Raw genomic sequence first — 14,877 nt, forward strand, 5'->3', positions numbered from 1 at the left:
AGGTGGTGGGCCGAGATCAGCTGGGCCAGGAGGTCCAGGTGGGCCCATTGGACCACCAAGGCAGCCTTGTAGCAACCAGCAGCAGTCATAACAGACCCAACGACAAGCAATCAAATACCAGTATTAGCTTTTCAGCCACTAAAGAATCATTTTTGTCAGTACGTCAATTTTTTCGTGATTGTTCAGCTGCATCTAAAGTTCCCATTTTGACACGTGTCAGTGTATCTTATAGAACACTTCAACGGTGGGAATGGGACTCAAGTCTAAAAGAACAGCAGATGGAGAATTTTGATTTTTGAAAACCTCAACATCTAAATTCGATGTTTAATTACTTTCCATGAACCGATAACTTCACAAAAGCCACCGAAAGAGTCCGGCGGTCCAAGTAGTGGTGGACCCCACGCAGGTGGCCCTCCAGGTCCTCCCGGTCCCATTGCTATTTGTTGATTACTGTTGCCGGCTCTTTAAGCAAAGTTAGTTAACACCAAGGAAATTAACAAGAGACTTTCAGAAGTCCAAACTCGCTCTTGCTTGTGTATATAGAGATGCAAAATGTTTTTATGTTAAATGAAAGTGGTACAAATGCCAGAAGGTTTCTTGTGTTTATAGAAAGTGCATGCTTAGGATTTAAGCATCCATCTTTGTTGTCACATTTGCATCTAACACTTTCCAACTGGCTAGACTTCTATATCTACATTGAGAAATGAGAATGATAGCATTTACCCATCAAATGCTCATTCAATAAATCATCTTACCACATGCACTTTCATTTTTATAATTAACAATCACAATAGTGATTTTGATAATTCAAGTGTTAATCTCTGCAGTTAAAACCTACTAACAACAGTTAAAACTTACTAACAACCTATGGAGGATTTGTATCCTACAGATATGACAGAGTGATTTTTAAATAATTTTATTTGATTGGCTAGTCGGCTTCAAATCTTAAGAGAAATAAGGGACTTAAACAAAATGAATTTAGTCAAAATGAATCTGAACTTTACTCACCGCATTGGAAAAAAAAAAAAAAACTACAAAAGGTTTATTGACAAGAATCTTCAGTGATAATCAATTAGATCATATTTTACTTTCCAGAAGATGATATGTCTCAAAGAGGTTTAAGCCAAGAAATTTCAAAAACGCAACAACAGATGAACGGGTGTGATTAGAAGTGCCACAGAGAAATGAAAAGAATACTATAACTAATACATCTATAAATCTCATTTCCATGATGACAGTAGCAGTGGGTTACCAAACCCAATTGAATTATATATATATATTTACTCGAAAATTAGGTTAGAGGGAAAACTGATTATACAAATTGTATAGAAAAATGGCCAAAAAAGCCGCCTTTCGCCTCTGTATATGTCATGTTAACTAGTATTCTCTTCCAGATAATTCATCCCTATACAACTCTGCAAATCACAAGAATCCTTCACGAAATGGCCGCCAATCCAATAGATTCCCCCTCTTCAGTTCTGCTTTCTGGGGCATTATCTGAGCTGCGTGGCCTTGCTGAAAAGAGAATGCAACAGACTAGTAAGTAGACTGCATTTGAAGAATTGCAGATTCGCTTGAATTGAAAATAAAAATTAAGGCATTTATTAAAATGGCTCTTAGAACAGCTTAAGGGCTAGTATGGGCAGATTAGTCAAAGGATGGAAGAGAAATTATGCAAGAATGCTTACTTGAAACATTTGTGATAACATTAACACTTTTCTGAGCAGCAAGAGCTTTCAAATTGTTCCCAGTACCTAATACAAGCAAGCTCCTCATATGTTGCTTTTGTTCCCTAGGACTAGCTGTCTTCGTTAAAGCATCTTCAAAAGCTAGCAAATCTTGTGGGGTAATACAAGGGAGAGAGAGTAGAACCTGAAAAAACCCGAGGGGGAAAAAAAAAAAAAAAGAATACTTCCATCAACAGGTTGAGCAACTACAACAATAAAAGCTTATCCCAGACTCACAATCCGCAAGTTATACAAACTTTTAATTAAAACATGGTGAATTATAGAACTAACCTGTCTCGGAGCAGGATCTCTATCACACATATATATGAATATCTCACGACAAAGACCAACCAGATCAGCACTAATAACAGCATTTGACTCAAGGGCGAGACCTCGGATAATAGCAGAAAACAGATCTTTCGAAACAAACTGCCGGAGTTCTATATTATTTGATTGTATCGCTAGAAGAACCACAGCAGAACAAAAGGAAGAAACTTTTGTCACAGCTTCACCGTCTGTCCACGTGAAAGCTTCTAAAGAAATCTGCAATGCTGGAAGGGCAAGGTCTTTGTGCTTCAAGAGGAAACTGTAAATGAATTACAATTATCAGCCAATAACGCAATATGACAACATAGATGTAAAAATACTCCAATAAATACAAAGAAAAGGCTATTCTTGTAAGAAACAGTATGTATGCCACATACCCAACCATAGAGTTCGATGCAAAAGCATCTAGATCTTTCAGAGACAAAACGTCCACACGGTAAAAATGCCCTGACTGTTCTATTGGAGGAATCCCATTATTTAATCCTGACGAGGCCATAGTAGAGAGAAGTGAACATATCTCACGAGTCAGATCCCGAAGCAGTTTCTCTTCCATTACTTCTACTTTCAAGTCAGACCCAGCAACTATGCCATGGATGTCTGGAACCTTTGCTCGACCTTCATGCATAAGACTGGACCAAGAGCTGCTAAGAACTTGTTGACAGTGGATAAATAATGGGTTCAGGAGCTTTTCCAGCCAGAACTCCCACATATCTAGGGGACAAAATTTAACCATATGGATTAAAACTGAATGAACAAGCTGCCTTATATGCCTGAACTCCATCGACTGTATGTTCTCCATCAGTGCCACGACAACTGAACCAGAGTCCAAAGATTTAAAAAATGGATCTCCAATGGTTGCTGATAGTCCAAGTACATTGTACCTGTGTGAGCAAATTAATGATAAAAAAGGTAATCGGGGAACAAGAAGGCTAAGGAGTTAATAGTGAATATCCAATAACGTCCTTCATGTTTTTTCTTCAACTCTTTTAAGACTAAACTTTGCTTCTTACATTGTAAACTGATCAAGCATCGCTTACATACAGCCAATACATCAATATATCTATGATATTCACATTGTTAAAGTTTAGGAGATTATAATTAAACCCAGTCGTTAACTCATTGCAGAGAAAGATATTATCCTCCCAGAAGTATTAAACAAACTAATAACTAACTGTTTTTTTTTTTTCTTTATGTAGTTTTTCTCTTTGGAAGAAAGTAAATTACAAAAGGGTTTTCTTAGTATATAAATGGCTTGGGTGGAATGTATGATGGTAAATTTCTTTTAATTGATCTGCACCAAAATACATACAAAACAACACTTCTAGTTTCCAAGCTAAAACCATACTTACCCACTATCTCTGACACCTTTTAACCAATTACGTATATCAGATTCATTAGGCTCTCCATATCCTTCCTTACTTGTGTCCAACTGGGAACCATCTGCAAAAGCTACTGCACCCTTTGAAAATTTTGGGTTACCTTCCCCAAGAAGACTGAACTGCTCAGCATCGCTCATGGTCATAGCTGCTTTTATCTCTCCAGGCAATAATTGCGATATAGATGGAGACCAGATGGAATGTATAGCGCGAAGCAGCTAAAGATGAAAAATAAAAGTAAAAAATGCTTACTACATTGTGTTCATCAAGAAATGTTGTCACTTCAGAAGGCTTCTTGGTAATTTTAAAGCGCTATGGAGATAAGGAAATTCCAAATGTCAGAAATAAGAAGGAATTACTTACTTTTAGGAGAGGAGGCAGCATCCATGAAAGATGAGAAGCCATTGGATGCATAACAGCAGAATTTTCTGCGGAGCTGCTCTGTAAATTCAAATTGGCTTTTCTAATTCCACTTCTCTTGAGTGCCCTTTCAAAGAATGTCACGGTGTGAAAAAGTGACCACATAAATGAAGTATCAGAGCACAAACGGACAAGTCCAAGTGGTTCAGACAAATAATTATTTTGCCACTCAAGCTGCATCCATTGTTGGCTCAAAGGTTCAAGTAACCAGGCCAAAACTTCTTGTTGCTGTTGAATCCTGCACCAAGTTGAAAATTTAACAGGAATCAAGAGAACTGCCATAGACATAGATAAAATGTCAGCTTATGATAAATAAGTAATTACCCAGCAGCAGAAGCCATAACAAGAAATGCTTCACCTAGAAGATTATGTTCACCACGAAGTAAACGACCTTCTCTTTGCAAATAAGCCATAGTGTCAGCAATATCCTGTATAGAAAACAATTAAGATAATGTTAACCAGATATCTCGCAGAAAATCTTCGCTGTCACACTTTTGATGACTACAGGTTTTCATGACATTACCCGTTTATGGGATGGCACATTATTATAGCTATTAGTGATTTCACAATAATGTATTTACAGTAATTTCCTATCTTGGAACTATTTTATCTCCAGTCCTCCAATGCTTCTTTAGGTGCTGTTCTATGTTTAAGATAGTAGATCCTGTAGAAAAGTTATCTATCAATTGCCAATGAATCTTTGGATAGCATAAGAGAGGATCGGTATTAGCATATCAGAATCTAGTTGCAATTGAAAACCTTATATCCGGTCACATACGCATGAATAAGTTCCATGGGTTTTGTTTGGTCCCACTAGATTAGGATAAATGCTATCTAAGTAATCAAACTGATGAGCATAATCAGATGTCATATAAGAAAACAAAAACTTACCTTCATATGAGGTAGGATGCTTTTATCAGACGTTTTGGCTATTCTAATAAATGATGTACATATCTGTAACCTTGCATGTCGTGCACTATTCGTTGAAGGATCCTGCCAAGCAAACAAAAGGTTGGTAATGGAAAGAAAATTTAGATCATCAATAAATAGAAATGAAGACAAAAATTGAAGCTCATTGAAAGAGAGAGAGAGAGAGAGAGAGAGAGAGAGAGAGATGACCTTGAAAACAAAAGGAAGTGAGGTTAGAAGCTCAAATAATTTGCTGATGACACCACCGACAGCATCAGGGTAGTATTTCAAAAAGGGACCCAATGCATCTAAATAGTGCCCTAGAGCTACGACAAGGGGTGGCTCAGTCCATTTCAGAGAAAGAAGTTGATGAAGTAAACCTTCAAATCAGAGCAACCAAACTATTTTCAGCAGAACCAGAAAAGTAAAAGTCTGAAATTTTTTATCAGATACATAGAAATCACAAAGAAACCTTCAAATATTCTGGACAGTGCAAGTGGAACCTCAGAAGTGGCCCCACCAAATTGATTTGACCCATCAAAAACTGCACTGACAACATTTTCTAGAGCTGATTGCATGCTTTCCATTACAGCTAAATCCTGCACTTCAGAAAATAAGCGTTTAAATTGAAACTCAATCTTCCACACTAGGAAATCTAATAGCTAGGACCCATGAATTGATTCCAAATAAGCATTTGCCATCAAACCTGAGCAGGCATTGTAGAAATCAAGAGACTATTAATGATTGCCATAACTCTTTCAGATACTTTAACACCAGCTACAAGGGGCTTGTTAGAAGCAACAAATTTGACCAGCTCCAACTGCATCAAGTAACATATCAGCAAAAATTTGGTGAAAATGTAAACTAAATCAGCATAAAGATATACAGATAGCACTTGCATGACGTAAGACTGTTGAGCAATGGACAAGCATTAAACTACAGCTGATAACTCCCAATGTGGAAATGTAAACTGAAATGAAATGGAAAGGCTTATACTGACATTGTCCACTGGTGTGCATAATATTAATAATTATTCGTCTGATTCAGTACTGAAATATGTGCAACACAATTAATTGCTCTCCTAAGGTGTAGATATCATAATTCAGTGAGTTAATATGTCTATGATTGAGCAAAATTCGGAGGGTGCTGTGACATCTTTCTTCATCAAATTGATGCTACTGCCAAAGAAATAAAATAAAACTGGTAACACCAGTCCAAAGAACGTGCAAGTCGAGGCCCATGGTCCAACAAAGCCGATATCTATATATAACTTGAATGTCTTGCAAACTTTCATTAAATAGAAGAAAGAATGTGAAGAGTGCAGGAGCAAGACAACAGACAAAGCTAACAAATTCCTAATAGTTAAACTTCCACATCAGAAGGATATTAATGTAAGACGCAAAAAATTGAAAACCTCCAAGCCTATAATCCATGTAAAACATACCAGCCTAGATCGATACTGGCTGAAATCGCCCTTGCCTTCAAAATCATCACTCCACAACTCCAAAGGCCCTTGTGTTCCAGGAGCTTTCTCTCTCTTGACTAAGCGCTGGAAAGATATATCAAGAATTGCACCACTTATATCATCATTCAAAAAACTTAAAATCCTCATCTTTCGACTATCAACCTTCCCAGAACCAGAGTCCGCATTATTAACAGTTGATCCATCTCCAGTTGAATGTGCAACTTTTGTCTTTGACATCAAATCTCTCATTAGTGCCTGCAAAAGAAAGCAAAAAGAGAAATGTTAAAAGGCAGCTATGTGATATCCCTCTGATGAAATACAATAATTTGAATAAGTTTTTGCATACCAGCCAAAACAACAACGATTGAAAATGAAGGGCTATCTTGAAATGTTGAAAGTAGCCCAGCATCTGGAAGGACATCAAAACATTAAAGAAGATGTTAATTGAATTAATATATGTCAAGAAAAAAAATTAAATGTTGAGCGAAGATGAGCAAGATTAGATGTCAGTTCCTCCACAATGGCTTTGCCTTCAAAATATGTTTGTGTTGCCTAAACATCATAACTGAATCCACATGGCCTTTATGGCCCATTATTAAACGTCTTGGGCAATAAGAAGCATAAAGTTAGACAAAAGAATCCCCTTCCGTCTTCTCTTTTTAATGACTTTTTTTTTTCCCTTAAACTTTTATTTTTTTGTAAAATATGAAATTACGAGTTTAATATGAGCTTCAGATGCACAATCACAAGCAGCTACAATAGTAAAGACATAAGAAATGCAGGGGTAGAGATGGAACTAAGAAAATTTTCAGAGTAAATTCACATATTTCATACCCAAACCTTGTGATGCAGGGATAAGGTAAAGAAGAAAGACATCTGCAATGCAGCTTAAGTTATAAGGATTGAGACATCAATGTACCGGTCAGATGCATGTAATTTCCGTTCTGAACCAGGATAGCTTTGCTTAAGTGAACAAAGTAATGGCAGCAGAAAAAGGATCCAGTGAAGATGTGAACTCTAAGAGCAATTATACAAAACTAAGGATACGACAGATGATATGGGAGATTCTAAAGGATAAGCTTTCAGCAAAAAGCCTTGAATCAGATGCCCAATCAGCTTTAAGTGATTCCAGAGGAGGTGTGGGCTATACGAATTACCTGCTGTAGGTACATCGACAGTATGGTGTCTTCCCTCGCAATACAATGCAAGTTTGAAGTACCCAAAGACACCATGCTCTCGCATATATATTCAGCAAACTCAAACTCACTTTCATCTATAGCTCCAGCACTTGTCCCAGATCTGTACAAAAATTCTCCGGAGACTTTCATCAGGATCTGAAAGACATCATGCATAGCAGACTCAAACTCAGATGCGGAGGCATCAGCAGGTCCCTTTCTGCAATTTCACATTGAGAACATACAGTATTCATAAGAATGCTCAGACAAGGAAAATAAAATAAGTTAACAGCATACAAGATTTAGTATCTACCTTGGTGAGACAAGTTTGAAAAACTCGCAAGCATGAAGACGGAAGTCTGGTGATGAAAGTAAGAAACCACAACTGATATGATAGAGAGAGGGTAAGAAACCAATCCAGAACAATAACTTGAAATAATAAGGCCGGAACGTTCAAAGAAAGGTTATCTTACCCATGAATGATACCATATTTAGCGAGATCGGGCAAAGGAGCCCACTCAGCATATGCATTTATAGCATTTAAAGTAGCTGTTACTGTAGCTGCATGTTGTTTTGCAACGTCCAATTGTTGCCTACCAACTTCACTTAATGCAGCTCCAAAATGCCTTTCTAGTAACTGTATCAAGAATTTAGGCATTAGAATAATGCTAAAACATTTTAACTTGTAGTGAATGCAAAGAGTGATCATACACTGTACAGTAAAGGCAAAATTTCGGGCAAGGATTGAGTAAGGCCTCGCAACAGTAGCCTACGTCGATCACCTGGTTAACACATTCAAAATCATGTGAAGAGAAGGAAACAACTATATAAATATCAAACAAAGGCATTCACAAAAATCTTCCTCCAAATAAGAACAGTAAAAGTATGATGGGATAAAAGAAGCATTAAAGAAGAAAGAGAACCCCACTACACTAAGGCTTTAATTGGTAGGAAAAAAAAGAAGGGGACCATAAAGGAAGGGAGAATGATGGTTTAACTTGTTTTGTACGATCACAAAAGGAGTAGATGGAAAATGGGGGAGGGATCCATTTTACACCCTCACTCTCAGTTTCCAATTCTCCCTAATTAGATGGAAAAGGGTGAGGACATTAGAACTTATGAAAAATGCCGCAATCTGAGAAATTTCCCTCATCCCTTCAGTTTTCCACCATTTTTACCAAACAGACAGAAGGAAACACTTTTCTTCCATTTTTTTTTTCTTACTTTCTATCCCTTCAACCAACCAAGGCCTGATCATTAAACATAAATTTAAAAAAAAAAAAAAAGGACATTCCACACGTACAATTAGGATTCAGATGTCCAGAAATTCAACTAGTTTAACCATTACAAGTTAGCATTCCTAGATAGAGTTTCCAAAGAACAAAATATTCATTCCAGCACACATAGCAAAGAGTATAGCCAAGGTATTTCACCACAAACCTTCCAAATCTTCATTGTGGACAGTAATATCTTCAGGAAGCCACCTTAGCATCATGGAAACCAACTCAGCCTGATATAAAGAGGGATGGGTAAAACCAATTCAGTATAAGTACCTTTAACGTATTAGAAAGCAAAATGGTTTCTTTAAAGTAGGATAAGTTGATATACCTGAATTGGACCCTTGCTGGAGAGGGTAGCTAGAGAAGGAAACAGCTCTTGCCAAAGATTTATGCCTTCTCTTCTAACTATCTATAAGAATGAAAACAAATAAGTACTGCAACTTGAAAACTGTCATCGCCATAGAAATAGCTTAAACAGCAGTTGAGAATGGTGGGATGAAAACCTCTGCGACAAGGGCAGCTGTCTGACTTTTCAAAGCCCATTCTTCACAAGGATCTGCAATCTCAGACATCAAATCAACTGCGACATTTGCAAACTCCCCACGTTCTGTAGGATTCAATTCATCCCACCTTAATCTGACCAAATGCTGTAGAAAGATAGATATGTTATAGTCACGTCACTCAATTTATCCTCAAACTTTACAACTCATAAGAATACAAACGCTAATTTTCAAAAATCAAATAGCTGGAACCTAATATTCATATCAAGTGAGCAATACAACCTCTTTCGATAGAAAGGAACAAAAAGCCAGATTTCTGTTTTTTCGGATGATTGCATTTGTTCTTTAAGATTAGGCCATTAGGAAACAAAAAACAAAAAGACATCATATTGATCAATAAAACATTGTTCGGTATGGGTTCAATGGTATCTATTTGTCCCACATCCACATTGTAGAAATATAGAAGAGTCTCCTCCTACAAGAGACAGCGCTTTGAAAAGTTTCCGCCGACCCTTATAACAGTGTAGTTGGAAGGACATATTCAAAAGCATATTACTGATTTTACAGATGATTCTAACATAAGATGAGTCAGACATCAATGATAACATCTTAAAACATAAGATGAGTCCCATCAATATCAAGTTCACAATTTGGATGGGCTAGATCCATGGCAAAGACAAGGTAAAGGAATATCTGCATGAACCTGGAGCATTTTAAATGCATGTAATCGGATTTCAGAAGACCAATTCTTTTTGACCAGAAGGAAAGATGTACTTGCCAAAAACCGTATATCTCCAGTTTTCACCTGAAAATATAAGAAAGCAAATAAGTATCATTTCAAAAATAAACTTTGGACAACAAAAATTGAAAAACAATAATTCAGCCTTTACAAAAGGTCAATGATTATATGCTATTTTTCAATCGCGTTTAGAACTACAGATCCTGATATCATGCACAAGAGTGACCCTCAAGAATCAACAATCTAACCAAAGCTAAATTTCAACAGCAACAATGCATGTGAATGACTATAGAAGTCCAATTACTTGTACCCTTCCATTTAAAGCCTAAAACTGAGTCAAATACTAATTGCCCTCACAAAAAGCTCACATCTTTGCTCCTTCTTAAGAACCTCAAATCGTAGTAACCCAACTTTCTTTCTTTTACAAACCCTACAAATCAATCAAAATACCATTTTTCCCAGCCAAAAAACCATAATACCAACTATTTAGCCCAGTCACCAGACCCATTTTGCCTAAGGCCTTCAAATCAATCAACCTAACAGTAATCTTCAAAATTACAACATTTCAAGCAATCCCATATCCATCAAATTCTCAAACTTTAGCAGAATACCATAATTTCCCAAGTACTCTTTTTTCTAAATCCCTCAAACTCAATCAAATTTAAACCAATAAAACTCAATCAAATTTAAACTAATAATTCAAAAGATTTAACACTTGTTAGCATCCCAAATCAACAAAAGCATCTTCTGATCAGAGCATGTACATATAAACTAAAAGAACCAAATTATATTTATACATATAGCAAAGACCATAAAAGAAAAAAAATAAGTACGGATTCAAGATAAGAGACAGCGGCTTTGCGAGCTTCAGGAGCAGAGTTCCAGTCAAGGGCAGCGGCAATAGCCCGAGCCACATTGCTTGCTGGGTTATTAGTATCCTCCATCACTAATACTATTCACTTCCGTTTCTGGGTTTGATTATTTATTTATTGTCTTTTTGCTTGGAAGATGAAGAGAATGAGGCTCTTGTGAAGCTTTCGTTGATTTTGTAGAGGGAGAATAAAAAATAGGGAGCAGTTTCTCCTCTGTAATGTTCTTTCCAAAGAGGTTTATCAATGTCTTTGTGGAGGTTTAATTTTGCCATTGGCATATCTAATGAGTGCTTTTAATTATTATTTTTTTAATTTCAATTTTTATATTTTTTTCGGAAGTAGAATTACTTTAGTGGCTGAGACAACTGACTGCGGTTTCTAGTTCTTTTTATTTTGAGCAACGATAGAGTCACAAATTATTGTATAAATTTATTTTGTATAAATTTATGTGGTATAATAAGATTGGTTGAATTAAATATCACTTGTCCTATATGATTTATTTTTATTATTTTATATTTTTATTCAATAATAAATTAATGTCACGTCGATTTGTATAAGATAAATTTATATAAAAATTTATGGTTCTATCATCACTCTTTTATTTTAAAAAAATAATTTTTAGATGACGATCCGACATTTTTTTTAATATTTTAATAGAGGTACTAATTGCATAAGGCAATATAGAAAATATGATAATAAATTATATGGAAAGATTGAAGACTCAACTTTCTACTTTAAGATAAAAGAAAAAAGATGCCGACCAATTCAGTTATAGGTTGTCCAATATGATCAATATCTAACATTCTTTTTAATATTTTAAATAAACCCAATGGCATAATCAATATAATTTTGTACTTTTAAAAAGAATTTAGGTGGTATTATAAAAAAATTTATTGAAAAAACACTCGGTTAAACATTTAAGAACAAATAAACCAATAAAATTAATAAGTACGTAACTTGATTATGTAAAAGTTAATCACTTCCATTTAGAAAAATTAAGAAAATGGATAAATACAGTCTCACAAAGTACAAATAGGGTTTTTAATTTTCTGATTAAATTCAATTTATACTCAAATTTGTTATCTCAAAAAATTTGCACCATTGTTGATAACCAATTTAAATAAAAATACATATGTGATGGCGATGGTACTAGACTACTAGTTCTTTGCCTGGCGTTACAAGTATCCCTTATATTTTGTTATTCTTATTTGCCTTCTTGAATAAGTTGCTATGCACATTGACTCAAAGAGTCAAGCAAGACTCAAACGAGGCATGACCACCGTCCACCGTCCACCGAGCACCGACCAAGCCCACTTTCTTTTCGTGTCTTTCATGTACTTCTCCACCCAAGCTGGCCTTGAAAAAAAAATTAAAAATGTAAAAGTCGATCAATAATTGTTTCAAGCATATTGCAAAAGGGTGTTGATATCAACAGTTTTTTTTTTTAAATCTACTCAATTTTTAAGAAATAATTACAATAAATTTACAATATTTTTCTAAATTTAAATGAAAAAGAAGTATTCAAATAAAGAAAAATTTGGAGACTTAATCAAAAAAATTAAATATCAAAACCATTAAATACAAGGTCTCATATTTTTTTAGATAATTTAATCATTTTATATTATAAGGGTAAAATAGTCAAATAAAACTTATCTTAAAGCAACATTAAAAATCAAAGATATTTAAGTGCAAAAAATAATAAAAATAATTTTATTAATTAGTTGTCTAAAACTTCTAGTTGACTTGTAAATATTGTGAACTTATTCTAATTATTTTTTGGAGATAGGGTGAATTTACAAAGTTAATGGTGGAAATATTCCCAATCATTTCAAAAACCACCACATTTATTAAATTTCTCCATATTTATGTGAGCCGATAATTAATTTACCAAGAGAACTAATTGGTGATTTTGAGAAGATAAAAGCATTTTGGTAAATTACTTTCTTAGTTGGGTTGTGTTTTGGGCCCACAGACCTACCAATGAATTCTTTACACGCTATTTATGGGTGAGTGGGCATGTGGATGTGTGTAGGGGTGGGCAAAATCGGATTTGGGTCGGGTTTGAGTTATTCAGGTTGGGCAAACATTGATCCGAATGCAACCCTAACTTACAATCCGACCCGATATATATTCGGATCGGTTCGGATCGAGTCAAAAATCGGGTTGAATTCGGGTAAAATCGGTTCGGATTAAAAACGGATCATATTGAGTTCGGGTCAAATTAAGTCAATTCGGGTCGATGAAAACGGGTCAATTCAAAACATATATACCAATACACCATGAAAGCTTCAAAATTCAAAACACATAAGGGAGAAACTGGGGTCGTGTTGGAGGCTTGAGCCTTGGAACAGCAGATCGGCGGCCACGGCAGTAGATCACGGATGGGTTTTCGGCAACAGATCGGTGGACGCACAGCAACAGCTCGTGCACAGCTGGACGCGCAGCAGCAGATCGCGAGGAAGGAGAGATGGCTGGACGCAACACGACGGCTACAGATCACGGACGCAACAGCAGATGGTCGGACTCGCAACACGGCAGCAGCAGATCGCGGGAGGGAGAGAATGTTTTCTTGCTTCTTGAGGGTGGGTTGGGTATTGTGATTTTTTTTTTTTTTACTAAAGAGGAAGAGAATGTGCCCAGGATAATTAACAATGGATTAGAGAATTTTTCCTCATATTTATCTCAGATTAACGAGACTAATTTCACTCATCATCATCGCAACTTGTCTTCTAAAAAAATCACATTAAGAAAACAAAAAAAAAAAAGAAAGAAATTTTGAGAAAGAACAAATACGCAGACGGCTGAATTGGGGTTTGTGTTTTGTTGTGAGTCATGTGTTCGTGTAACTCTGTGAATATGTGTGGTGTGCGTGTGTTTACCACTTAGTTTTTTTTTTTTTTTAAAAAAGCAACCCAATCGGGTTTTTTACCCGATCCGATCACAACCCGATTGGGTTTGCAAGATTTCATCCGATCGGGTTTTATTCACAATCCGATCCGATCCGAACCCGAAATTTTTTAGGTCGGGTATTTTGCCCACCCCTAGATGTGTGTGTCTATATATATATATAAACTTATATACTAAAAAGCAAATTGCCTACTATATACTATTATTCATATACAAGGCACCGGACTAGCGGCAACTAAATAGATATAATGGTTTTCATCTATAGAAGCAAGTAATGGGATATAATCTCAATCCAATCACCAGCGCCATTTTTCTAGAGGCCTGAAAATCATTCAAACTTGCACTAGTCTACGAACTTTAAGCATTTCAAACAATCCTATATCCATCAAATTTCAAACTTTACCAGCATACCAAAATTTTCAAAGTACCCAAATCCCCTAAACTCAAACAAATTTTAAACTAAATTTCCATAAACTTACCACCTTTTAGCATACCTTTTGATCAGCATATGCATATAAATGAAAAGAAACATAATATATTTATACATATAGTAGAGAGCAGAAAGAGAAAGAAAGTACGGATTCAAGATAAGAGACAGAGGCTTTACGAGCTTCAGGAGTTGAGCTCCAGTAAAGGGTAGTAGCAATTGCTTGAGGCACATTGCTTGCTCGGTTATTAGTATCCTCCATCTCTATATTGCACACTTTTCTCATGGATAAAGAGAATGAATTTAGTTCTTCTGAAGCTTTTGTTGAGTTTTCACAGAGAGAAGAAAATTGGGAGTAATTTCTTCTCAGTGATATTCACTTTAAAGAGGTTTATCAATGTCTATGCCATTTGTGAATGTTTTATTTTTCCATTAACATATTTAAATTGGATTTTTATTTTATTACTGTTGATTTTCGAGCAAGAATCAACATAAAAACTTGTAAATATGAATTTAAATACATACCCGGATTATATGCAGAAAATCGATAAATCAAAGTTGTGCTACTGATTGTGCTACTGATTTATGGTTAGAGGATGATCACAAAGTCGGAAAATCGTCTTAGCTTACGGTACAATAACCCTCTAAGTTTCTCTTGAGTTGAGTATTCTCCAAATTGCACTTTTTTTTTTGTGCTTAAAACTTATTTTATCTATGGATTTTCCCTCTATTTATAACATTCCAAGAGTAATG

The 14,877-nt window shown here is 35.6% G+C and overlaps 1 protein-coding gene and 1 non-coding gene across 5 annotated transcripts; both read right to left on the reverse strand.

The window, feature by feature from the left end:
- Positions 1-1,191: 1,191 nt before the first annotated feature.
- Positions 1,192-14,386, reverse strand: LOC18040474 (protein HASTY 1). 4 transcript variants are annotated; one of them, XM_024183648.1, is made up of 22 exons: positions 14,276-14,386; positions 9,883-9,984; positions 9,183-9,326; positions 9,008-9,088; positions 8,840-8,909; positions 8,111-8,181; positions 7,873-8,036; positions 7,713-7,784; positions 7,382-7,619; positions 6,571-6,633; positions 6,204-6,479; positions 5,466-5,579; positions 5,232-5,358; positions 4,970-5,139; positions 4,742-4,843; positions 4,175-4,278; positions 3,794-4,088; positions 3,404-3,648; positions 2,432-2,935; positions 2,019-2,313; positions 1,689-1,872; positions 1,192-1,515 (listed from the first exon to the last, which is right to left on the reverse strand). In XM_024183648.1, the coding sequence occupies exons 1-22, from the start codon at positions 14,384-14,386 to the stop codon at positions 1,436-1,438; spliced, it is 3,612 nt and encodes a 1,203-aa protein (XP_024039416.1). In that variant the 3' UTR covers positions 1,192-1,435. The 4 variants fall into 4 exon arrangements, with proteins under 4 accessions (XP_024039416.1, XP_024039417.1, XP_024039415.1 ...); XM_024183649.1 differs by lacking the exon at positions 14,276-14,386 and adding an exon at positions 10,752-11,058 and having other exon boundaries at positions 9,958-9,984; XM_024183647.1 differs by lacking the exon at positions 14,276-14,386 and adding an exon at positions 10,752-11,058.
- LOC112098733 lies at positions 13,425-13,510 on the reverse strand. Its single transcript, XR_002905842.1, has one exon. It is a non-coding gene; the product is annotated as a small nucleolar RNA U30 (small nucleolar RNA).
- Positions 14,387-14,877: the final 491 nt, after the last annotated feature.

Source organism: Citrus clementina, unplaced genomic scaffold, assembly GCF_000493195.1.
Source record: "Citrus clementina cultivar Clemenules unplaced genomic scaffold, Citrus_clementina_v1.0 scaffold_5, whole genome shotgun sequence".
Classification (NCBI taxonomy): Eukaryota; Viridiplantae; Streptophyta; class Magnoliopsida; order Sapindales; family Rutaceae; genus Citrus; species Citrus x clementina.

Coding starts and splice junctions, on each gene's coding strand:
- LOC18040474 (XM_024183648.1), bottom strand. CDS start 14,386: ATGGAGGATACTAATAACCGAGCAAGCAATGTGCCTCAAGCAATTGCT. Junction 8,910..9,007: donor CCAGCAAGGGTCCAATTCAG/GTATATCAACTT, acceptor TCTTTATATCAG/GCTGAGTTGGTTTCCATGAT. Junction 6,634..7,381: donor TGTCGATGTACCTACAGCAG/GTAATTCGTATA, acceptor ATGTCCTTCCAG/ATGCTGGGCTACTTTCAACA.